The 26,413-nt window shown below is 45.3% G+C and overlaps 1 protein-coding gene and 1 long non-coding RNA gene across 2 annotated transcripts; one reads left to right on the forward strand and one right to left on the reverse strand.

Moving 5' to 3' along the window:
* Nucleotides 1–1,413: 1,413 nt before the first annotated feature.
* On the reverse strand, nt 1,414–3,729 carry LOC120049609. The gene is made up of 3 exons (XR_005477124.1): nt 3,324–3,729; nt 3,169–3,222; nt 1,414–1,894 (listed from the first exon to the last, which is right to left on the reverse strand). It is a non-coding gene; the product is annotated as an uncharacterized LOC120049609 (long non-coding RNA).
* A 412-nt stretch (nt 3,730–4,141) lies between these two features.
* Nucleotides 4,142–25,673, forward strand: LOC120049607 (DNA-directed RNA polymerase II subunit RPB1-like). Its single transcript, XM_038995910.1, has 28 exons — nt 4,142–4,483; nt 5,363–5,495; nt 5,671–5,807; nt 6,353–6,529; nt 6,716–6,997; nt 7,097–7,258; nt 7,603–7,823; nt 7,956–8,088; nt 8,209–8,333; nt 8,619–8,829; nt 9,046–9,255; nt 9,384–9,552; nt 9,760–9,854; nt 10,046–10,249; nt 10,579–10,801; nt 11,065–11,248; nt 11,739–11,910; nt 12,151–12,256; nt 13,268–13,473; nt 13,706–13,969; nt 14,102–14,309; nt 14,433–14,638; nt 17,268–17,450; nt 19,416–19,619; nt 19,750–19,936; nt 20,249–20,362; nt 21,228–21,377; nt 21,537–25,673. Exons 1-28 carry the CDS (start codon nt 4,397–4,399, stop codon nt 22,694–22,696), a joined length of 5,913 nt encoding a protein of 1,970 aa, XP_038851838.1. The 5' UTR covers nt 4,142–4,396; the 3' UTR covers nt 22,697–25,673.
* The last annotated feature ends 740 nt before the right edge of the window (nt 25,674–26,413 follow it).

Genomic DNA, 26,413 nt, shown 5'->3' on the forward strand with positions numbered 1-26,413 from the left:
AGAGATGTCACTGGCCTACATACAATACCCCATAATGTCAAAGTGGAATTATGTTTTATCAACATTTTTACAAATTAATAAAAAATGAGTATTCAAACCCTTTGTTATGGAAAGTCTAAGTACATTCAGGAGTAAAGATGTGCTTAACAATTCACAAAGTAAGTTGCATGGACTCACTGTGTACAATAAGTGTTTAACATGACTACTACCTCATCTCTGTACCCCACACATACCACAAAGACCAGAGAAAAAGCAGACATTGAATATCCCTTTGAGCATGGTGAAGCTGTTCATTACACTTATGATGGTGTATTAATACAGCCAATCACTACAAAGATACAGGCGTCCTTCCTAACTCAGAGAGGAAGGAAACCGCTCAGGGATTTCACCATGAGACCTATTTTGCCTTTAAAACAGCTACAGCGTTTAATGGCTGTGATAGAAAACTGAGGATGGATCAACACTGTAGGGGCTCCACAATACTCACCTAATTGACAGAGTAAAAATAAGGAAGCCTGTACAGAATAAAACATGCATCATGTTTGCAACAAGGCACTAAAGTAATACTGCAAAAAAAATTGTCAAATCCAATACAACACATTAGTGAGTACCACACTCCAAATTTTCAAGCATAGTGGTGGCTGCATCATAGTATGGGTATGCTTGTAATCAAAAGGGCTGGAGAGTTTTTCAGGTTAAAAAAAAGAAACGGAATGGTGCTAAGCACAAGCAAAATCCTCTAGGAAAACCTTGTGTTTTTGCTATCCACCAAACACTGGGAGATTAATTCACCTTTCAGCAGGACAATAACCTAAAACACAAGGCCAAATATACACTGGAGTTGATTATCAAGAAGACAGGTTATGTTCCAGTGGCCGAGTTACAGTTTTGACAAATCTATTTGAAAATGTATGGTAAGACCTGAGAATGGTTGTTTATCATTGCTTGAAAACCTATTTGACAGAGCTTGAAGAATTTTGATATTTTTTATTGGGAAAATGTTGCACAATCCAGGTGTGGAAAGCTTAAGACTTACCCAGAAAGACTCACAGCTGACTCAGGAGTGTGAATACTTATGTAAATTAGATGCATTCCCTTTTTAATAAAATACCAAACATTTCTAAAAACATGTTGTCAATATGGGGTAGTGTATAGATGGTTGAGAAAAAACGATATTTAATATATTTTGAATTCAGGCTGTTAAAAAAAAAAAAAAAAAAAAAAAGATTTATCAAAGCATTTGGAAGTAATAAGGATACAGCTGATCTGACTACCACAACAGCTTGAGGGTGGGAACTTGACAACTGTCATGTACAGAGTCTGCCAAATAAATTATGAGAGCAAAATGGCATGTTCATGATGTCAACAGTCAAACACCATTCAATTCCCAAACACATAAACAGAGTCAATAAGTAACTTTGATTTCTTTATTACTTTAAACAAAATACAGTTACAATCAGTTCATTGCTCAACAATCGGGGTGTACATTTGCAACTACCATTCTATACTTTAAAAAGGAGCAGCATACAGAAGAGCCTTGCCACTAAGAAAAGTATTTGCAAATCGGTAATGCAAACTGATTGGTTTATGGACATGCCGTTTAAAACCAACCGATGCAGTGCAATCAATGTGATCATATCTGTAACAACTTCTCTGTTAATAAATCTATTTGCTCTCGTCTTTAAAAAGTCCTCCTGGCTACACACTCATGCAAGAACAAACAAAAAAATTGTTAAAGGGGGACAACATTCTACAATATGTTACATCAGCTTTTAGGAGTACAGTTTCAGTTGAAGACCTCTTGGTCTTGTGGTAATGTTCTGTAGCAAGAGTTTTGTGAACAATGTCTTGTGGCAACAACCAGGTCCTTCCATGGTGAAAACACTTCTGGTACCTAGTGACACAGGAAATTCGTGAAACGGAGAAATAGCTCGCTACCTAGTTAGTACAATCACTGAACTCAATTTAGATGGTACCTGAATATGTAAGCTGTCAACGTTATACAACACATCTACTATTTAAAAGTATATCCAACAACTGGTCTGCTTGAAAGCTAACTTTCAGTTTCTCTGGTAGCTAACAGGACTCCATTTTTCTTGCCAACAAGAAGCACAAGCCACAACACCGCCATGTTGAGACGAGGTTTCAACGTTTAATGTACTAAGTTAGTTGGTAGTAGCTAGCAATTAAGACGGGAAACAAAATGGTCCCCCAAAAAATAACATTAACATTCAAGTATCCAACGAAATAAATGTATAGCAACGATATTGAAAAAAACCGACCAGAGAATGTCATGAGCTGCTAGCTAACTGCTCCGTCCGAGCGCCAGACAGACAACTAGCTATGTCCAGCAGTGTTTTGACCATGTTGTATAAATTAAAGTTACATGCCAACTCAGCTAACTAGCAAGATTACGCAACATGTGTACAAATAACTTAAACAGTCCGGTAGCCAACTATCGTAACTGTATCAAAACTAACAAACTCCATGCCATCTTTTTTTCTATGAATTTACAGACTTAGCTAACGTATTTATACAACTGACCAACAGGGTAGCTAGTGACTGAGGTTGGCTAGTTAACTAACGTTACCTGGTCGCTCTGGATGCCATTTTGCTTGCAACTTGCTAGGTATATTAGCTAGATGTTTTCCTATTTAAAAATGAAACACTAACTAGCTAGCCAATGCGTCTCTATTGTACTCGGTGACATTTAAACAAAATCAGCGCCAAAAAATATATATTTTTTTGTGCTAATTTTCCATCGTTAGTTACATAGCCTATTCAATGGCGGGTTTTTACAGTGCCCACAAAGGGGTAACGACGTTAGATGTCTGGCTAGCAACTAACATTAGCTACATCGTGCTAACTACTTAGCCAGGGGTAGGCAACCCTGGTCCTGGAGTGCCGACCTGGGAAAGAGTGTTAAATTCGGGCACCGCCGAAATGACCAATTAGTTGTTGGTCAGGTGTGGTGCCTAATTGGAACAAACTCTTGTTTTCTGCGGCACTCCAGGAACAAGGTTGTCGACCCCTGATTTAGGCTAACGTGTAGGTAGGTAACTGTATTTTTAAAGCTGAACATTTGAACACCAACCAAACATTCTAGTACTACTATGTGGACATCTGATTTTACATAGACTTTGGCTTGCTAACTAGCAAGACACTTACCGCCAAAGCCAAGCTGTGTCACTTCGTTTTAGACGTGGCCTTCCAATCTCGTCCCTATTTCAGAATATAAATAAAATGTACATAACATTAACGAAATTTGCTCTAAAAACGAGTATTTCAAGCTTTCCCGTTTTAATTACGGTAAAGTCTTTCACCGTTATTGTATTAAACACCGCAGGCTTTTGTCGGATTTTCCCAGTTGAAGTACTTAAAATAACACTGATCACGCCGGCATGGTTTCCACTTGAGACCGAGGATTCTCGCGTAGTCCCGTAAAAAACAAAATGTTGTTGTAAAGTAACAGTAACTTCGACATCTTCTTAAAAAAGTAAGAAAAATAACTAGTTTTAACTGGTTTAAAAATAATGATATTAAGCTAAAAAACACTTTAAATATGTCTTTGATTTCCGAAAGGTCGAGGTAGGCCTCGTGAACGAGCTTCTTTTCCAAGAGTTGTAGTCGATCCAGAGCGAGACGAACGAGACAACACGGATTTTTTTTAAATTTTGCTTAGAGAGGAAAAAATAAGAATCGGTGAAGTTCGGCAAAAATCGGAAATAAGGCGGGTTTTTCCAACGCCATCGTATCTCTATAGCCATTGGTTAAGCTCCGTGTATTAATGTATATTAATAACGTAATTGACCAACCACACTGCATTTTATTGAATATTTATAGAACTACAACCATATTTACATTGTAGCCCCGCCTCTGCTCTGTTCTCACCAATGGTGAGCATTTCTATCAATTTAGAGCCTACCTTATGTTTCAATTGGTTAAAGAAGAAAACGTAAGCTACAATTGGTCATGCGTCTTATGAAATGTATTATTCATGTTATGATCTTATGTAGCCAATTAACGTTTTACTACACAGATCCATAACCCGCCTCCTGACTGTTCAGCCCCTGCTTCGTTGAGTGTGTCAACCTGTACCAAAGTATCCAGTCTATATAAACACGCGTTGGCTGCTTTCAAACTCAGATGCGCGTAGAGCGCACTGGAGTGTAGATCAGGAAAAGGGAAGGGGACAGCTGGTAGCCATAGTGGATAGGAGTAAAACGTAAATAAATAGACTCCAAGGGCAATAACCAACGTGGGTCTTCGTGATATCGCCTTCGGAGACATTCCGGTCACCGTTGGCGGCCTGGCCAGAGTTCTGGTGGCATTTAAAGCTGTTCTTTCTTACAAAAGCGGCGTGCCGAGGGAGGACGCTTCTCTTTGAATAGACAGGATGCACGGACCGCCCTCCGGCGACAGCGCATGCCCATTGCGCCTCATCAAGCGAGTGCAATTCGGCATCATCAGCCCAGATGAGCTTGTAGGTTTTGCTTTGGGGTGGGGGGATTCGTTTACTTTATGAACGTTCTCACATTGATCTTACCTGTACATGATAATACCTAGAATGTATTATGACAATGAAATGGATGTAGCAATTCGTTTGCAGATAGCCTAGCTAGCTAAGCCATGTTGGAGCTTGAGCTAGCAACAGCATGTTGTAGGAAGTTCGACCAACTTTCAGCACACACAGTATTTTTCATCTGAACTAAGCCATATCATGAATCAAACTCCCTTTTTATATTGAAAGTTCTACATGTAAACAAAGACAATTTTTAGCTACTTTTACTGAACTTGGCTATTTTGCTCTGCTATATTGTTCCCTAAAAGTTAAATGCACAAACATTAGCAAGTCTAGATGTTCCCTCTTGTTATGACCTACTATATATGTTGGAGCTACATCGTAATAAAAGGTCACGTCAATAAAGTCAAAGTTATGCATGTTTTCTTTACTTTGTTTTATTAGTTTGGTATAATATAATACGTTCTTTACACAGTCCTTAATCATTGCATTGTCAATTTCCTCGCCTCCAATTGATTTTCATCTAATGAGTTGGTCCTCACACAAGTGATTTGTCAGATAGTACCAATATTGGTTTAGAAATGCAACTGATCGAAGTGTACCACCATGTTCTAATTGAAGTGTAGGTACTGTCATATCTTGATTCAATTACTGATTTTGTAGCAGTTATTTATTTGAATTAGATTCCCATGTGGCCTGAAAGAGGTTGGTTTGACAAATATGTAAGCCATTTTCCAATGTCTGCGTAAACTTGTGACAGCTTTACTGTTTTGTGTATGTACTTGGGCTGTTCATATTTTGGAACCGGATTTGATGTTGACCATGGATGTGTCACTGTAGAAACGGATGTCGGTCACAGAAGGGGGAATCAAGTACCCCGAGACCACAGAAGGAGGACGTCCTAAACTTGGTGGGCTGATGGACCCCAGACAAGGGGTCATCGAACGATCCGGAAGGTGTCAAACGTGTGCAGGTACCGAAAGTTACCAGGCAGTCAATTTTCATCTCAATGATAATAAAACACTTGTTTTGAATTTGATAGTGTTTTTGTAAATGTATTCTCAAACCCAAACAGTTGTGTGTAAGGTTAGGTCACCACTACTGTATTGGGATGTTGTCAACAAAGCATTGTTGTTTTTGCTATTCAGGCAACATGACAGAATGCCCGGGCCACTTCGGCCACATAGAGCTGGCAAAGCCTGTCTTCCACGTGGGTTTCGTCAACAAGATCATGAAGGTCCTCCGATGTGTCTGCTACTCGTGCTCCAAGCTTCTGGTCGACACGGTCAGTAACCCTCCATTCCTAACTCATATCACTACCTACAGTGCAGCTACGCAACCTATTTGTAACATTTACTAATCCGCTCCAGCATTCGATTCTCTTGTGAGGCTAACGGAAATTGACCAGCACTATACCTCCAAGCACAGCATACACACAATATATAGCACTACATTAACTCCTGATATATCTAATTGATTGTCATTTTATGGGTATAAGCACTATGGAATAAATCACGCTAATGATTGCATATTAGTCCTGGGAATTGCGTTACACATATTCCAATGACTTGTTGATTTTTATTTTATATATTTTTTTATTTAACCTTTATTTAACTAGGCAAGTCAGTTAACAACAAATTCTTTTTTTCAATGACGGCCTAGGAACAGTGGGTTAACTGCCTTGTTCAGGGGCCTAACAACATATTTTTACCTTGTCAGCTCGGGATTCGATCTAGCAACCTTTCGGTTACTGGCCCAATGCTCTAACCACTAGGCTACCTGCCGCCCCTTAAATTATGTGATGATGTGATGGTCTTTCCTTCCTTCTAGAATAACCCAAAGATCAAAGACATCCTGCAGAAGTCCAAGGGGCAGCCCAGGAAGCGTCTGACCCACGTGTACGACCTGTGTAAAGGCAAGAACATCTGCGAGGGCGGAGAGGAGATGGACAACAAGTTTGGAGTGGACCAGCAGGAGCACGACAGTGAGGACATCACTAAGGAGAAGGTACTTTCACCTGTGATGCTTGTCGACATGTCATTTGTAGGCCATCGATACTTAAAACATGTATTTTTTTGTTCTCTTTGTCTGCTTCATCTCCCTTAGTAACATCTGTCTGATTCTGTTTCCTCTTGTAACACACACCCTCTCACTCTCTCCCATGCACACACACTCTCTCCCTGACACTCCCAGGGCCACGGTGGCTGTGGGCGCTACCAGCCGCGTATCCGCCGGTCGGGCCTGGAGCTGTACGCTGAGTGGAAGCACGTGAACGAGGACTCACAGGAGAAGAAGATCCTGCTGAGCCCAGAGCGCGTCTACGAGATCTTCAAGCGTATCTCGGACGAGGAGGATGTCATCCTGGGCTTGGACCCCAAGTTCTCCCGGCCCGAGTGGATGATCGTCACAGTACTCCCCGTGCCGCCACTGGCTGTCCGGCCCGCCGTCGTCATGCAGGGCTCTGCTCGTAACCAGGTGAGCCTGGAAAGACTAACTGTTAAAGAGAAAGTTTGAGATTGTTTAAGTTTTACCTCTGTTTAACCACATTGTGTTCTTTTTGTTTCTTTCGCCCAGGACGACTTGACACACAAGCTGGCCGACATCGTCAAGATCAACAACCAGCTGCGGCGGAACGAGCAGAGCGGCGCGGCGGCCCACGTCATCGCTGAGGACGTGAAGCTGCTGCAGTTCCACGTGGCCACCATGGTGGACAATGAGCTGCCAGGCCTGCCCAGGGTACGCACAGCTGCAGTGACACTTGAGAGGGCACCAATTGGCACAACATTACTGTACTTCTTACCCTTGCCGATTTGTCGTGTTACTATAAAGATGTACTCTTACTGTTTTTGTTTGAATTGAAGACTATTAAATTAGAACTAACACCAAATAACATTTCAGAACACATAGAAAAATAAATTCAGACTATTGGATGCTTTAAAAGTGTTATTTTGTTAAACTGAAAAGACAGACAACTATTCAATAACTGGGTTTATTTCATTTTCAATGATTACTGATAGTTGTAAAGGATAATCTGTTCTGAATATGCCTGTGCTGATCTCTGACTTAATCTCAACTCCCAGGCGATGCAAAAATCGGGCCGCCCACTCAAATCCCTCAAACAGCGTCTGAAGGGGAAGGAGGGGCGAGTCCGAGGTAACTTGATGGGGAAACGTGTGGACTTCTCCGCCCGAACCGTCATCACCCCCGACCCCAACCTCCAGATCGACCAAGTGGGCGTCCCGCGCTCCATCGCAGCCAACATGACCTTCCCAGAAATCGTCACACCCTTTAACATTGACAGGTACACCCTGAAACGTTGACAGGCACACCCTGAAACGTTGACATCTACCTATATTTAATTGAGATAAAGTCATTGATTAAACTGACAGAATTGTGTATTGGTTATAATGCTGGCTGTCCTATATGTCTCCAGGTTACAGGAGCTGGTGCGCAGAGGCAACAGCCAGTATCCCGGAGCCAAATATATCATCCGCGACAACGGGGACAGAATCGACCTGCGGTTTCACCCCAAACCAAGTGACCTTCACCTCCAGATTGGCTACAAGGTAACCCTCAAAAGACAAGATGGTCGTTATTTATCATGGAATGTTTACTAAGGAATATGATTGACATGAACTTGATGTAATGCAATATCACTTTTATAAACTCATTTTTGTCACCCTCAGGTGGAAAGACATATGTGCGACGGTGACATCATTATCTTCAACAGACAGCCCACGCTACATAAAATGTCTATGATGGGGCACAGAGTCCGAATCTTGCCCTGGTCCACCTTTCGAATGAACCTCAGGTACTACTATCAAGTCCTGAATGATCCCTTCTGTCAGCCACGCCCAGTTACAGGCCACGCCCAGTTACAGGCCACAGTAAACACTGACAAGAATGTTGGGTAGAAAATTGATAAGGAACCTATTATCGAGCAAATATAATTTCTCAACTTAAATTTTCTCAAATGAAAAGCAAATGTTAACGCATAAGACACATTACATATCATTGAACAGATGACATCAAACAGACCCTGGATGGTGACATTAACCACTCTGGTCCCCCCCCCCTCCTCCCTCTTGCTCCACAGTGTAACCACACCGTACAATGCTGACTTTGACGGGGACGAGATGAATCTGCATCTACCCCAGTCCCTGGAGACGAGAGCTGAGATCCAGGAGCTTGCCATGGTGCCTCGGATGATCGTCACCCCCCAGTCCAACAGGCCCGTCATGGGCATCGTGCAGGACACCCTCACCGCGGTGCGCAAGTTCACCAAGAGGGATGTCTTCCTAGAGCGGGTAAGGAGGGCCACGTTAGGGATCGATCAGCTCAAAGTCAATGTTTGTCAGGAATTTTAGACATCAATACACAGCACTATGTTGTACATGTTGAACAAAAATGGAACAATTGTAAAAGTTGGAGTAAGATTGTTGAAGACGATCACAAACAACACACACACTTTGAAAAAACACTCATCTTCCTACACACATTCTGGAACATGATCTGTCCCCCAGGGCGATGTGATGAACCTCCTGATGTTCCTGTCCACGTGGGACGGCAAGGTGCCCCAGCCAGCCATCCTGAAGCCCCGGCCGCTCTGGACGGGCAAGCAGATCTTCAGCCTCATCATCCCGGGCCACATCAACGCCATCCGAACACACAGCACCCACCCAGACGAGGAGGACAGTGGGCCATACAAACACATCTCCCCTGGGGACACCAAGGTAAAATACTGAACACTCAGCTGGCTAAACACCCTGAAATGCAATGAGGATTTATAGGAAAAAATCCTCTTGTATTGTTAGTGTGTGTAGAATCCAGGGTCTTATTTCTGTCATTGTGTACATCCCAGGTGATAGTGGAGAATGGAGAGCTGATCATGGGCATCCTGTGTAAGAAGTCCCTGGGTACCTCTGCTGGCTCCCTGGTCCACATCTGCTTCCTGGAGATGGGCCACGACGTCACCCGCCTCTTCTACTCCAACATCCAGACGGTGGTCAATAACTGGCTGCTCATTGAGGGTAAGGACCTGGGTTGGGCTGAGCTGGGTGGGCACTGGAAGAGGGCATCAGTGGGTGGAATGGTCAGATTAGGAAAAGGCAACTCATTTTAAAACCACTTGAAGTAAAAAAAATTAACTGGTTCCATTTTGTGGTTAAACTAATCTAAATGCAGATATTTTAGTCAATATTACCTCCATTTGTTCTTAATATTCATATACTCTCTAGGTGCCTCTATTGGTATTGGTGATTCTATTGCTGACGCAAAGACTTACCTTGACATTCAGAACACCATCAAGAAGGCCAAGCAGGATGTAATAGAAGTAAGTCCCTTCTCCCATCGGTAGCTTTCTTCAAAGTTCCAGAATATTCCTTGAAAATAATTCCTCTTGTACTCATGATGGGGAAATCCACTGAAAATTCCTTGGAAAAAATATAGAATAGAATAGATGTGATCCCTAGCCAAGCTCCGCTATCTAACTCCGTCACATTTTCTTCCTGTATTCCTCTCCAGGTCATTGAGAAGGCCCACAACAACGAGTTGGAGCCCACCCCTGGTAACACGCTGAGGCAGACCTTTGAGAACCAGGTGAATCGCATCCTGAACGACGCCCGTGACAAAACGGGTTCCTCCGCCCAGAAGTCCCTGTCTGAGTACAACAACTTCAAGTCCATGGTGGTGGCCGGCTCCAAAGGCTCCAAGATTAACATCTCTCAGGTATGCCCAGGGGTCTTTAAAAAAAAAAAAAAAAAACAGGGCTGTGTTCAGTAGGGAGAACATTTTGAAACGGGCAGGGACTACCTCAACCTATCCAATAAAAAATGCACATTTTTGTTTCCCATTACAAATGTTTTAAAACGTTTCACTAGGGTCTGCTCTACCGAACACGACCCAGGGTTGTTTCAGACATCAATGGGTTTTTGATTGGCACAGAATCATTGGCACTTTATTCCTGTATGGTTGACGGCAGAAAACAGTCCTCAATTTACACCCACTAACTTCAATTGTCTTCTTTGTCTAATCATCTCTCTCTCTGTGGCTCTCAGGTTATTGCTGTGGTGGGGCAGCAGAACGTGGAGGGTAAACGTATCCCCTTCGGCTTCAAGCACCGCACGCTCCCCCACTTCATCAAGGATGACTACGGCCCTGAGAGCAGAGGCTTCGTGGAGAACTCGTACCTGGCTGGCCTCACGCCCACTGAGTTTTTTTTTCACGCCATGGGAGGCAGAGAGGGGCTTATTGACACGGCTGTGAAGACCGCCGAAACTGGTGAGTGAAGGGGCTGAGGCATGAGAGATGTTAGGGACAGAGACGGGGAGAGGGAAGGGGAAGGGGTTAGGGTCAGACTGGTGGGGGGAAGGGCTAGAAGTTAGGTGCCGTGTTTAAGCTGGTTAGAAGCACTGGTTAATGAAGGGGTGAAGGTTACGACCCCGGCACGATTAGGGAGAGGAGACTAGCAACGTGATCACATAGCTAGTTGACTCGGTGGTTGAAATGCTCTTCGAACCTCTTTCCTCATCTGGTTCCATCAGGTTACATCCAGCGTCGTCTGATCAAGTCCATGGAGTCTGTGATGGTGAAGTACGACGCCACCGTGAGGAACTCTATCAACCAGGTGGTACAGCTGCGCTACGGAGAGGACGGCCTGGCCGGGGAGGCTGTGGAGTTCCAGAACATGGCCACGCTCAAACCCTCCAACAAGGCCTTCGAGAAGAAGTGAGTGGTGAAGGGAAGTGGGATTGCCGGGGAGGACTGCTAGAGTTTTGGGTGTGGTGTAATTCGGCTCACCTACCCCGGTACCAGATTTGTTTGAGCTGCCTTGCCAACGCCTAAGGTCATGGCAACAAGCATAGGAGTTGGCTGTATGGGAAAGACAGATCTGGGACCAGACTGGGGCTCTCACTGAATTCTGTGTTAATGTCATATTGCATCTTAGTCATTTGAGGATTCACTAAGGTTCTTGAACTAGTACAAGCCCTTCTTCTCGTAATGATTGACAGTGTAACGACAACCCCAAACACTGGATTTCATAGTCTCCACCTCTCCACGACCATCTTATTTATCACTAATGCCAACGCTCTTAAGGACAGCAGCTCACTGTCCACAGGCCACACATCCAGGGTCAACTGGCTTAACTCTCCACTGTCAGTCTGTCGGTCTCCCCTCTTATCTCGTCCCTCGCTAAATCTCCTCCCTTGACCACTAGGTTCAGGTTTGACTGCACCAATGAGCGCGCGCTGCGGCGCACCCTGCAGGAGGACGTTGTGAAGGACGTGATGACCAATGCCCAGGTGCAGAGTGCCCTGGAGAGAGAGTATGAAAAGATGAAGGATGACAGAGAGATTCTGAGGGCCATCTTCCCCACTGGGGACAGCAAGGTGAGAGGGAGACTGAGACTCACGCGCACACAAGCATATTAACACACAATGGCTTATTTGCGCATCTCCAGATTCTCCACACACGTACACATCTCCACACATGCACACTCATTCACTTCCATGTACTCCCAGGAACTCTCCCACTCCCACATGTCACCACTGCAAGCATATCCCACTGATTCAGCCCAATGCATTAACTTCTTTAGTATTGTAAAGACCTATGTCCCTGCTCCCCACTAGGTGGTGCTTCCATGCAACCTGGCCAGGATGATCTGGAACGCCCAGAAGATCTTCAGGATCAACCCCCGCACCCCCACAGACCTCAACCCCCTACGAGTGGTAGAGGGTTGGTACCACAATCATACACTCTGCAGCCACCATAGACCCATATTGTAGACCGTCTAAAGATGTGCCATATAGTCAAAGTCAGAGCCAGAACACTTCTGTTTTTAACCCAGGGACTGATTCAGACCTGGGACACCAGGTGAGTGCAATTATAACTATAGTTAGAAACGCAAAGCAGACCGGTATTGATTAGCCCTGGTCTAAGTTGTAAAAGGTTGATGCCATTCATTTTCTATGGCCACTTGGATTGTGAATAGGCCTCTGAGCTATCACACCATCACATGAAGTGACCGTGATAGGTGAAAGTTGATCACACCCATTGTCAACCATGTCATTCATTGGAATGATTGACAAATCATGTGGACAAAGTGATTCTAGTCTGGCCTGTGGCCTGCCCCCAAGCTGCACTCCGTACAGACGGCTATATAAAACTTCTGGTGCCCGACCATATTCCTAACGCTATGAAGACTAGGGTGCTGAGAGATGGTGTGATCCTTTACTCAGTACTGCACTACAAGGAGTACAGTATTGTGCATCAAGGGCCCTATTCAGACTTGGAAGTAAGTTGACTTGAGATGTACTGAAGTCAGAAAAAGTTGGACTTAAGTCCATGTTTTATTAACTTAAATCCACGTTAAGTCTACGTATCTCATGCCTGAATTGGGCACCGAGTGCCTCGGTCACAGTGACATTTGTTGTCATGAAGACAAAGACGTGTTAGAAGACCATAGCACTTGATATGCCACAGTAAGAGGTTACCCGATTAATTTTGTCATTCCAATGACTAACCTTTTGGTGTACAATGCATCTATCTAGAGTCTAAAAAATAAAGACTTGCTGCACTTCGTTCAGTAACTAAGTAAATGTTGTTGACACATCTGCCATCTTGGTACCAAATTTCTCTCGCAAAAAGCAATTTTAACTCGCCCACTAAGCCATGCTAAATAATCATAAAATAAAATGACACGGTCTGACATTCTAAAACGTCTCCCCGCTCTTTTACACGCCGCAGGTGTCCAGGAGCTGAGTAAGAAGCTGGTGATTGTGAACGGCGAGGACCACCTGAGCAGACAGGCCCAGCAGAACGCCACCCTCCTCTTCAACATCCACCTGCGCTCCACGCTCAGCTCCCGACGCATGACAGATGAATTCCGACTGAGCACTGAGGCTTACGACTGGCTACTGGGGGAGATCGAGAGCAAGTTCAACCAGTCTATTGTGAGTAGAGCTATACACGCACAGCATGCTGGGACCTTCCCCACTGGAAGGGGGAGGGTCAACACCAAAACTGTCTGCTATGAACTAAAGATGTTATTAGATTGAAATGGACAGTGTAAAGGTGTAGAAAACCAAGCCTAGAGCTTGATGGGATATTTTTTTATTTCAGTAATCTAATTAAATCATAATAATTTAATGTAATTACTTCTCTACCTCCCTCTCTGTCCTCTAGGCCCATCCGGGTGAGATGGTGGGGGCGTTAGCCGCCCAGTCGCTGGGAGAACCCGCCACCCAGATGACCCTGAACACCTTCCACTACGCTGGTGTGTCGGCCAAGAACGTCACTCTGGGTGTGCCGCGTCTCAAGGAGTTGATCAACATCTCTAAGAGGCCCAAGACCCCCTCCCTCACCGTGTTTCTGCTAGGCCAGGCGGCCCGCGACGCCGAGAGGGCCAAGGATATCCTCTGTCGGCTGGAACACACCACCCTCAGAAAGGTGAACAGTGGAGAATGTGATGTGGTGGACCACAGTCAACAACTTTAGGCCAACTATCTCCTTTCTTAGGTTGTTCCTTTTCTTTGCGTACTGATTTTACAACAATTAACAACGCTCACCTCCTCTCTCCAGGTGACTGCCAACACAGCCATCTACTATGACCCTAACCCCCAGAGCACGGTGGTGACGGAGGACCAGGAGTGGGTCAACGTCTACTATGAGATGCCTGACTTTGACGTGACTCGCATCTCCCCCTGGCTCCTCCGCATCGAGCTCGACCGCAAACACATGACTGACCGCAAGCTGACCATGGAGCAGATCGCAGAGAAGATCAATGCAGGTGGGGATGAGTGAACACAAGCAAACACCGCTTGATGGATCTATAATGAAGTGTTGTAAGTAAAAAGGACCATATAATCCCTATACAACCTATTGCAAAATGCAACCTCTTTTCTCCCTGAAGGTTTCGGAGATGATCTGAACTGTATATTCAATGACGACAACGCCGAGAAGCTGGTCTTGCGAATTCGCATCATGAACAGCGACGAGAACAAGTTCCATGAGGATGAGGAAGTGGTGGACAAGATGGACGACGACGTGTTCCTGAGGTGCATCGAGTCCAACATGCTGACGGACATGACACTGCAGGGCATCGAGCAGATCAGCAAGGTAACCGAGGGGTCACATGCGCACACACACACTCAAAATACACCATCAGGTCTGATTTCTTAACTTCACTAGGGCACCATTTTACATCTAAGCACCTAATACTCTTAGCTACCTCCCTTATCCTTTACTACATTACCATCTAATACTCTTAGCTACCTCCCTTATCCTTTACTACATTACCATCTAATACTCTTAGCTACCTCCCTTATCCTTTACTACATTACCATCTAATACTCTTAGCTACCTCCCTTATCCTTTACTACATTACCATCTAATACTCTTAGCTACCTCCCTTATCCTTTACTACATTACCATCTAATACTCTCAAAATCAAATCAAATGTTATTTGTCACATGCGCCGATTACAACAGGTGTAGACCTTACCGTGAAATGCTTACTTACAAGCCCTTAACCAACAATGCAGTTCAAGACATAGTTTACTTACTAAATAAACTAAAGTTAAAAAAATAAAATTAAAATGATCACAATAAAATAACAAGGCTATATACAGGGGGTACTGGTACCGAGTCAATGTGCGGGGGTACAGGTTAGTCCAGGTAATTTGTACATGTAGGTAGGGGTAAAGTGACTATGCATAGATAATAAACAGAAAGTAGCAGCAGTGTAAAAACAAAGGGGGGGGGTCGGTTAATGTAAATAGTCTGGGTGGCCATTTGATTAATTGTCCAGCAGTCTTATGGCTTGGGGTAGAAGCTGTTTAAGAGCCTTTTGGACCTAGACTTGGCGCTTCGGTACCGCTTGCCGTGCGATAGCAGAGAGAACAGTCTATGACTTGGGTGACTGGAGTCTTTGACAATTTTTGGGGCCTTCCTCTGACACCGCCTAGTATATAGGTCCTGGATGGCAGGAAGCTTGGCCCCAATGATAGACTGAGCCGTACTCACTACCCTCTGTAGCACCTTATGTTTGGATGTCGAGCAATTGCCATACCAGGCTTTGATGCAACCGGTCAGAATGCTCTCGATGGTGCAGCTGTATAACATTTTGAGGATCTGGGGACCCATGCCAAATCTTTTCAGTGTCCTGAGGGGGAAAAGGTTGTGTCGTGCCATCTTCACAACTGTCTTGGTGTGTTTGGACCATGATAGTTTGTTGGTGATGTGGATGCGAATTGGAGTGGGTCTAGGGTTTCCGAGATGATGGTGTTGATGTGAGCCATAACCAGCCTTTCAAAGCACTTCATGGCTTCTGACGTGAGTGCTACTGGGCGAGAGTCATTTAGGCAAATTACCTTCGCTTTCTTGGGCACAGGGACTATGGTGGTCTTCTTGAAACATGTAGGTATTACAGACTCGGTCAGGGAGAGGTTGAACATGTCTGTGAAGACACTTGCCAGTTGGTCCGTGCATGATCTGAGTACACATCCTGGTAATCCGTCTGGCCCCGCGGCCTTGTGAATGTTGACCTGTTTTAAGGGCTTGCTCACATCGGCTACAGAGAGTGTGATCACACAGTCGTCCGGAACAGCTGGTGCTCTCATGCATGCTTCAGTGTTGCTTGCCTCGAAGCGAGCATAAAAGGCATTTAGCTCGTCTGGTAGGCTCGCTTCACTGTGCAACTCACGGCTGGTGTCCCTTTGTATCCGTTTGCAAGCCCTGCTGCATCCGACGAGCGTCAGAGCCGGTGTAGTAGGATTCAATCTTAGTCCTGTTTTGATGCTTTGCCTGTTTGATGGTTCATCTGAGAGCATAGCGAGGTTTCTTATAAGCGTCCGGATTAGTTTCCCGCTTCTTGAAAGCGGCAGCTCTAGCCTTTAGCTCAGTGCGAATGTTGCCTGTAATCCATGGCTTCTGGTTGGGATATGTACGTACGGTCACTGTGGGGACGACGTCGCCGATGCACTTACTAATGAAGCTGGTGACTGAGGTGGTATACTCCTCAATTCTATTGGATGAATCCCGGAACATATTCCAGTCTGTGCTAGCAAAACAGTCCTGTAGCGTAGCATCCGCGTCATCTGATCACTTCTATATTGAGCGAGTCACTGGTACTTCCTGCTATAGTTTTTGGATAGAATTATGGTCAGATTTGCCAAATGGAGGGCCAGCTTAAGTTTCTGTGTGTGGAGTAAAGGTGGTCTAGAGTTGTTTTTTTTTCTCATCTGGTTGCACATGTGACATGCTGGTAGAAATGAGGTAAAACTGATTTAAGTTTACCTGCATTAAAGTCCCTGGCCACCAGGAGCGCCGCTTCTGGATGAGCATTTTCTTGTTTGCTTATAGGCTTTTGCACTCAACGAGCTGTATAAAGCCATAAGCAGTCAGCTTTGTTTGTGGCGGTAAATAGACGGCTACGAAAAATATAGATAGTGTGGTCTACCTCGAGACTTCCTTAATATTAGACATTACACACCAGCTGTTATTGACAAATAGACACACACCCCCACCCCTTGTCTTACCAGACGTACCTCACTTATCTACCTCTTAGCTACTACCTCTCTTATCCTTTACTACATTACCATCTAATACTCTAAGCTACCTCCCTTATCTGTTACTACATTATCACTGACTTAACACACACTGGTTGACCTAAACAATATGGCTGAAACCTATCCAGATCGTTAACCCATCAGCTATTGATCTTCATCCTGTCTGTCTCTTCTCCCTAGGTGTACATGCACTTGCCCCAGACCGACAACAAGAAGAAGATCATCATTACAGAGGAGGGAGAGTTCAAGGCCCTGCAGGAGTGGATCCTGGAGACAGATGGCGTGGGTCTGATGAGGGTCCTCAGTGAGAAGGACGTGGACCCTGTCAGGACCACCTCCAACGATATTGTAGAGATCTTCACGGTACGGATAGATTCCATAGTTACCGATACCTACACTAGTTGTGATAGTTACCGATAGCTATGATGGAAACCGATTGCTACGGTAGTTATGATGGCGTTACGAAACCGATTAACTAGCCTGCTAATATTGTTGCACTCGCTAAGACTAGGGGTCGTAGGCCTAGGTACATGGTCTGTAACCAAAATGTGTGCATTAATGTGAGAAATCAGCATTTGAGGACCGTGTTGGATGCACATGTGCCCAGGGAGACAGCAACCTTCTGTTGTGTCCAGGGCCAAGGAAAACTACAAACAGGCATGCCTAAAAAATCTAACAAAAGGTCTAATGGCCACCAAACTCACAGCTTGCAAGCTGGGACATTGACTCACAATCTTAAATGATAACAAATAAAGTAAAAAAAAATATATATATATATATATATAAATAAATATATACACACACACACACAGTGCCTTCGGAAAGTATTCAGACCCCTTGACTTTTTCCACATTTTGTTAGGTTACAGCCTTATTCTAAAATTGATCGTATTGTTTTTTTTCCCTCATCAATCTACATACAATACCCAATAATGACAAAGCAAAAACAGGTTTTAGAAGGGGGAAAAAACAGAAATATCACATTTACATAAGTATTCAGACCCTTTACTCAGGACTTTGTTGAAGCACCTTTGACAGCGATTACAGGTCGGGTTCAAGTCCGGTCTCTGGCTGGGCCACTCAAGGACATTCAGAGACTTTTCCCAAAGCCACTCCTGCATTGTCTTGGCTGTGTGCTTAGGGTCGTTGTCCTGTTGAAAGGTGAACCTTCACCCCATCTGAGGTCCTGGGTGCTCTGGCGCAGGTTTTCATCAAGGATCTCTGTATTTTGCTCTGTTCATCTTTGCCTCAATCCTGACTAGTCTCCCAGTCCCTGCCTCTGAAAAACATCCCCACAGTATGATTCTGCCACCACCATGGTTCACTGTAGGGATGGTGCCAGGTTTCCTCCAGACGTGACACTTGGCATTCAGGCCAAAGAGTTCAATCTTGCTTTCATCATAGCAGATAATCTTGTTTCTCAAGGTCTTAGTCTTCAGGTGCCTTTTGGCAAACTAAGCGGGCTGTCATGTGGCTTGGTCACTTGACCATAAAGGCCTGATTGGTGGAGTGCTGCAGAGTTGGTTGTCCTTCTGGAAGGTTATCGCATCTCCACAGAGGAACTCTAGCGCTCTGTCAGTCACCATCGGGTTCTTGGTCACCGCCCTGACTAAGGCCCTTCTTCCCCGATTGCTCAGTTTGGACGGGCGGCCACCTCTAGGAAGAGTCTTGGTGGTTCCAAACTTCTTCCACTTAAGAATGATGGAGGCCACTGTGTTCTTGGGGACCTTCAATTCAGCAGAACCTTTTTGGTACCCTTCTCTAGATCTGTGCCTTGACACAATCCTGTCTCGGAGCTCTACGGACAAATCCTTTGACCTAATGGTTTGGTTTTTGCTCTGATATGCACTGTCAACTGTGGGACCTTATATAGACAGGTGTGTGTCTTTCCAAATCATGTCAGTTGAATTGACCACAGGTGGACTCCAATCAAGTTGTAGAAACATCAAGAATGATCAATGGAAACAGGATGCACCTGAGCTCAATTTCGAGTCTCATAGCAAAGGGTCTGAATACTTATGTAAATAAGGTATTTCTGTTTTACATTTTTAATAAATGAGCAAACATTTCAAAAAAATCTCTTTTCACTTTGTCATTATGGTGTATTGTGTGTAGATTGCTGAGGATTTTTATTTATTTAATACATTTTAGAATAAGGCTCTAACGTAACAAAATGTGGAGAAAGTCTACTGAGTACTTTCCGAAGGCACTGTATATATAAAAAATGTTACTCCACTGCTAAACCTGAAAAGTACATGAATTGCCGCATAGCGTAAACATGTCAGTATTTTTTGCGATATTCATAACTCATTCCCCTCCTCCTTTCTAGGTGCTGGGTATTGAGGCTGTACGTAAGGCGCTGGAGAGGGAGTTGAACCACGTCATCTCCTTTGACGGTTCCTACGTCAACTACCGCCACTTGTCGTTGCTTTGCGACACCATGACGTGCCGCGGTCACCTGATGGCTATCACACGTCATGGCATCAACAGACAGGACACGGGACCTCTCATGAAGTGCTCCTTTGAGGAGACGGTAAGAGTCACGTGGGGGGACAGGGAGAAGTGGAAGGGCGGGGGGAGGATGTTGCAGAGGTATTGGTGTAAGTTTTGAATTTTTTTGAGAAAAGGGGGCCTCCTGTTCTTACACTCCCTCCCTGTCCCAGGTGGATGTGCTGATGGAGGCGTCATCCCACGGGGAGAGTGACCCAATGAAGGGTGTGTCTGAGAACATTATGCTGGGCCAGCTGGCCCCCTGCGGGACGGGCTGCTTTGACCTGCTGCTGGACGCTGAGAAGTGCAAATACGGCATGGAGATCCCCACCAACATCCCCGGTATCAGCGTGGCTGGACGTGAGTGGCCACAAATATTCCACACAGTGAATAATAAAATTAAGCATGAATTGAAATGGAATTGTTCACCCTGTGGACATTTTTAATCACCAGATTTACATTTTCGATTGTATGTTGAAATGTATTGGTGTTGACTCATTGAACAACATAGACAACATAGGAAATGTGTACATGTATGTTCTCAGAATGTCTGTTTGACTTCAAAGTATCCATGCATTTATCAACTCATGTATATGGATACATCTCAATGAAGATAGATTATAAAGTATGCGCATATGAAATGTGGTCTAAAATGTGTCTTCCTTTCCACAGCCACCGGAATGTTCTTTGGCTCGGCGCCCAGCCCCATGAGTGGCATGTCCCCAGCCATGACCCCCTGGAACACTGGAGCCACCCCCGCCTATGGTGCCTGGTCCCCCAGCATTGGTAAGGCTCAACCTGGGTGGACTTTGACAATATCCAGGGGGTACAGCATGGTCCATCCCACCTGCCACTGTACTGTTCCATTGACTCATGCCCTGACTCTACTGTTCTGTTGACTCATGCCCTGACTCTACTGTTCCGTTGACTCATGCCCTGACTCTCTCTACTGTTCCGTTGACTCATGCCCTGACTCTCTCTACTGTTCCGTTGACTCATGCCCTGACTCTCTCTACTGTTCCGTTGACTCATGCCCTGACTCTCTCTACTGTTCCGTTCCGTTGACTCATGCCCTGACTCTCTACTGTTCCGTTGACTCATGCCCTGACTCTCTCTACTGTTCCGTTGACTCATGCCCTGACTCTCTCTACTGTTCCGTTGACTCATGCCCTGACTCTCTCTACTGTTCCGTTGACTCATGCCCTGACTCTCTCTACTGTTCCGTTGACTCATGCCCTGACTCTCTCTACTGTTCCGTTGACTCATGCCCTGACTCTCTCTACTGTTCCGTTGACTCATGCCCTGACTCTCTCTACTGTTCCGTTGACTCATGCCCTGACTCTCTCTACTGTTCCGTTGACTCATGCCCTGACTCTCTCTACTGTTCCGTTGACTCATGCCCTGACTCTCTCTACTGTTCCGTTGACTCATGCCCTGACTCTCTCTACTGTTCCGTTGACTCATGCCCTGACTCTCTCTACTGTTCCGTTGACTCATGCCCTGACTCTCTCTACTGTTCCGTTGACTCATGCCCTGACTCTCTCTACTGTTCCGTTGACTCATGCCCTGACTCTCTCTACTGTTCCGTTGACTCATGCCCTGACTCTCTACTGTTCCGTTGACTCATGCCCTGACTCTTTCTGACCCCCAGGTAGCGGGATGACTCCCGGAGCAGCAGGCTTCTCTCCCAGCGCAGCGTCCGACGCCAGTGGCTTCTCTCCGGGCTACTCCCCGGCCTGGTCCCCTACCCCTGGATCTCCTGGGTCCCCAGGGCCAGCCAGCCCCTACATCCCCTCTCCAGGTTGGTCACCATACAAAACAACCAGTTTGGTTCGAAATACCAACTGACACAGGAGTGACTGCATTACCTTTTTCCATGTTATAAGAATAACACTGAAGCTTGATGTTCTGTGTACAAGTTTTCTTTATTTCTCATGTCTCTACGTTTTTACTTTTCCAGGAGGTGCGATGTCTCCCAACTACTCGCCCACCTCCCCGGCCTACGAGCCCCGCTCTCCTGGAGGATACACCCCCCAAAGCCCGGGCTACTCCCCAACCTCCCCCTCGTACTCCCCAACCTCCCCCTCTTACTCCCCCACCAGCCCCAACTACAGCCCTACCTCCCCCTCGTACTCCCCAACCTCCCCCTCATACTCCCCAACCTCCCCCTCGTACTCCCCAACCTCCCCTAGTTACTCCCCCACGTCCCCCTCCTACTCCCCAACCTCCCCCTCGTACTCTCCAACCTCCCCTAGTTACTCCCCCACGTCCCCCTCTTACAGCCCTACATCCCCAAGCTACAGCCCTACGTCCCCAAGCTACTCCCCCACCTCGCCTAGCTACTCCCCCACCTCACCCTCCTACTCCCCCACCTCACCCTCCTACTCCCCCACCTCACCCTCCTACTCCCCCACCTCACCCTCCTACTCCCCCACATCTCCCTCTTACTCCCCCACCTCTCCAAGCTACAGCCCCTCTTCACCCAACTACACCCCCACCTCCCCCTCCTACTCCCCCACCTCCCCCTCCTACTCCCCCACCTCCCCAAACTACACCCCCACCAGCCCCAACTACTCCCCGACCTCCCCCTCTTATTCCCCCACCTCCCCGTCCTACTCTCCCTCCAGCCCACGCTTCACCCCCCAGTCACCCACCTACACCCCCAGTTCTCCCTCTTATAGCCCCAGCTCGCCCTCCTACTCACCCACCTCACCCAAATACACCCCTACGTCTCCCTCTTACTCCCCCAGCTCTCCAGAGTACACCCCCACCTCCCCCAAATACTCCCCCACCTCGCCCAAGTACTCTCCGACCTCTCCCAAATACTCACCCACCTCCCCAACTTACTCACCGACGACGCCCAAGTACAGCCCCACTTCGCCCACCTACTCGCCCACCTCGCCCACCTACACCCCCACCAGCCCCCAGTACTCCCCTACCTCCCCAACATACTCTCCAACCTCACCCAAATACTCTCCCACCTCCCCCACCTACTCACCAACTAGCCCCAAAGGGTCCACCTACAGCCCCCTGTCTCCTGGCTACAGCAACCCCTCGCCCAGCTTCACCCTCACCAGCCCGGCCATCAGCCCAGACGACAGTGACGAGGAGAACAACTGAGGGAGCCAGGAGGAGAAGAGGGGGCTGAGGAGCCTCTCCCTGCCCCAATCCAAGCCCCTGGGCTGGATAACTGAAGGATAGCCTCTTTGCTAGAGGTGTCGGTGGTTTGGGTGGACAAAGAAGAAGAAAAAAACCCTGGGCATCCCACTTGTGAATTTTATATTTTGGGGACCATTGTACCCCCAGCCTTGTCCAACTTGGGGGGTGGGGGGGTCCCTAAAAATATTTCCTACTATTGTATTTGATAGACTTGAACAGTTTAGCCAGGAGAAATGGCTGCCTTTTTGAACTAGAAGTTTTGTTTCTGTTATTAATTTTCATGCAGGGGGTTGAAGCAGAGTTCTATGTACCTAGAGGAAAGCAGAGGGGAGGGAGATGTGGTTACCACGTTGACAAAAACCTCCCTCCTTTTCACCCCCCTGTTTCCCAGCACCCAGTCTCTCTCTGAACTTCACTGTTGTAGGGGAGAGTATTGCCAAAAGCCTTGAAAAATCTACCAGTGGATTGTATTTCTCTCCTTAAAAAGCATTTAAGCTTCCAAAAAAAAAAAACAGAGTAGAAGAGTTGAGGTGATCTGTATTGCATATTTTACTAAAACTTATCTTTAGTTTTTCAGTTTTTCTAAATCTACAGTTGCTGTTTTGGTTGGAAGAAAAAATTGAGCTAATGTTTTTGATATATCAAATCTAATTTTATTTGTCACATGCACCGAATACAACAGGTGTAGACCTTACGGTGAAATGCTTACTTACAAGCCTTTAACCAACAATGCAGTTCAAGAAATAGAGTTAAGAAAATATTTACTAAATAAACTAAAGAAGGCTGGCCAGCGTTGAGATGAACAGCATAAAAGATTACAAATGTGCAGTTCAGAACAGTGGAAGTAGAGTAGTAGAAAGGGTTGCCATGATACTGCAGGTGATAATGAATAGTTATATTCCTTGCAGCACAGTGAAGACTGCCTAGGACGACAGATGGTCAGGTCATGGATGCAGAAAGCCGAAAGGGAGATGTTGACGTACTGTCACCTTTCTATGACATTCCAAATAAACCCCTTTACCCTCACCCCAAAGACAAGCCTGAAAGATGTCAAAAAACAGCCACCAGCATCCCTGTGCTCTTCACCATTAGATGAGACTTGTGTACAACAGCAAAAAGCAGATTTTTCCAGCAAACCACTTCTTTCTTAAAACACTGGGAAGTATGAGGTTTATGAAAGACTTAGAATGGAATAATGAGATAATATTACTATTTGATTCTGTTTGGTTTTAGGAGAGAATGGGGCGTTTCTAATTGGAAGAGGGATACTAGTTGGTCGGTGTCCTTGCTTCTGTCATTGTTTATGAATGAGTAGCAACCTGTTAATACATTTTAATCATCCAGATTTATGTTGAAGCGCTCTTATTTGAAATCCCTCCCACCTTTCAATAATGTGTTCCATAATTCTAATTAGCAAATGTAAATGAGTTCTCAATACTTTGTTCAATACTCGATCAATTTATTTAAGAAAGAAAAGAGAAACGTACTACTTGTGTGAATCAGTATAGAGGATAAATTGAGAATCCAATGATTTTTTTTTTAAGTATTTTTTTCTCATTTGCTTCTGACTTGGTAAGAAGAGCTGTTTGCAAAGAGGGTCTGTTTTCAGGTACTTTGGATGAAGGGGCAGGGGACTGAGGGGGGTATGTTCGATTTCTCCCCCTAAGGGTCTCTTCCATTCTGTTTCCCAATCGACTTGTTCAGTTTCTGCCATTCCGGCTCCAATTTGGCCCAAGATGGCCGTCGCGTTCTCGTTCAGTTGTAGAAAGGAACATTTTGCATGCAGTCCATTCGTGAGGCTTCCGCTAAGTGGCTCTACTACAGTTAAGGTAGAAAATTCAATATTCAGCTTATTGTTTTCAGTTACGCTCTTGGCCACTGGAGGGCGACATAGGCCCTCAGTTGAGTTGACAAAACTTCTCTAGAAGTTTCAGTTCAGTGATTTTTAACAAAGGAGACCAGCCATTTCGGAGCACTTTTGGCCTCTACATCCCCCTACCCACTACATTAGTGCGTCAGTGAATCCTTGAAGTTTATGAAAACCACGGACCAAGCATAGACAAACTTAACATTCACTTCCGGGTGCTCTTACACTTTACTAGGCCTAGTTTGATTGATGAAGTGGACAAGTGTTTGATTCTCTTGCCTGTATGACTATGGAACACAGATTGTTCAGTTTCCTCTGGTGTTCCCTCCAAGCAATAGGACAGGCATTTGATTGGACTAGCTGGCTTTCCCTCCCCCCTCTTCATCCACAAGTGATACTGATTATTTTCTGAAATCCGTGTTTGTCCTTTTTCCTACCAGTGTATGTACCTGTGATTGGGAATCTCGGCGTGGGTGGGAGGGAAGGGGGTGGAGTACTGTATGGAACTGGGAGTCCTGAGGGAATGGAATTCGATCCCTGTGGACTTCCATGGTGGGACTGGTACTCGGATGCAGTCTGGAGTTGTCGGGATCTTAATCTGGTTCATGGTCGGGAACGTATTTGGTACAACTCGCCCTGTCTACCAAATGTGTTTCAACAGGAGGGATTTTGAATTGACTGGACTGTACCACCTGCATTGGATACAGGTATTGGCAATACACTGTTGAAATCCATGCAGTTGGTCTCTCCCATCATCGCCTCATGACATGGTGACTTTGTCCACTACCATCATATCCCATTGATTTACCTGTGTCATCAATTCAAACATACCAGGACTCCTGGTTGTGTGGGTGTGTGTGTGTGTGTGTGTGTGTGTGTGTGTGTGTGTGTTTGTGTGTGTGTGTGTTGTAGGAGAGACAGGGTTTTCTTGAGTTGGAGAAAAGACTGGACAGGGTGTCTGGGGAAAAGGAATGATTAAAATAAATTGCCACTGTATTGAAATCAATCCAATATGTCATTCTCTGTATGTTTTGTTTTTTTGACTTGAGAAAAAATAAAGTTTTACTACAGGTTGTGTGTCTTATTTGTAAGAGTTGTTGTAAACTGAGTGATTTAACAAATCCCTTTTATATAAGTGGATATGTATAAGAGGAAGTATTCCATAGATCTTATCTTCTACTGGGTAAAACTAGAATTTGGGGTTAGGGAGAACGCATTCTGGATCTGAAGTTTTGATCAATAAACCCCATATGACTATACAATAAAACCGCTATAAGGGCTATTGGTTTCTTTTTCAGGGCACATCACTATAGATATCATAGCTACTGCAATACAATTAATCTCATCTAGTTAACAACCCTGCATGACAGGAGAGCTTGCTTCATTTCCTTACACATCTTCGCCTTGGTTTGTGGTTTAGTGACATAGAGCCAGCTGTCACCATGGCTACAGATGTTAGGGCCTAGTTCCATTTCAAACATTAGCCGCTAACCCTAGCCCCTAAACATTCAGTGTCAAAAGATCTGGAAAATATGAATAGGTGAAAGAAACATGGTAGACACTCCATTAAGCCTATGAGAGGGCTTGGTGAGACCATTAGTTATTTGAGATCTGTGAACACAAAGTGTAGAGGCTGAAATGGAACTGGAGCCTAATACTGATTGAATGCCAAAGATTACTATTTTCCAGTCACCTGATATAGTACACTGAGTCACAGTCACACACTTGAGTCTATTTAGAATGTGGACTTCTCTTTTTCCATCTTGGTTGGTGTATTTGGTAATCAAACCCTGCATCCTCACCGCAACCAA

The sequence above is a fragment of the Salvelinus namaycush genome, chromosome 6 (assembly GCF_016432855.1).
Source record: "Salvelinus namaycush isolate Seneca chromosome 6, SaNama_1.0, whole genome shotgun sequence".
Lineage (NCBI taxonomy): Eukaryota > Metazoa > Chordata > Actinopteri > Salmoniformes > Salmonidae > Salvelinus > Salvelinus namaycush.

What these genes read in the sequence shown, in the direction of transcription:
- LOC120049607 (XM_038995910.1), top strand. Translation starts at nt 4,397, where the DNA reads ATGCACGGACCGCCCTCCGGCGACAGCGCATGCCCATTGCGCCTCATC. An exon ending in TGTGAAGACCGCCGAAACTG is followed by an intron (nt 10,802 to 11,064) that starts GTGAGTGAAGGG and finishes TGGTTCCATCAG; the next exon opens with GTTACATCCAGCGTCGTCTG. An exon ending in CGCAGAGAAGATCAATGCAG is followed by an intron (nt 14,310 to 14,432) that starts GTGGGGATGAGT and finishes TTCTCCCTGAAG; the next exon opens with GTTTCGGAGATGATCTGAAC.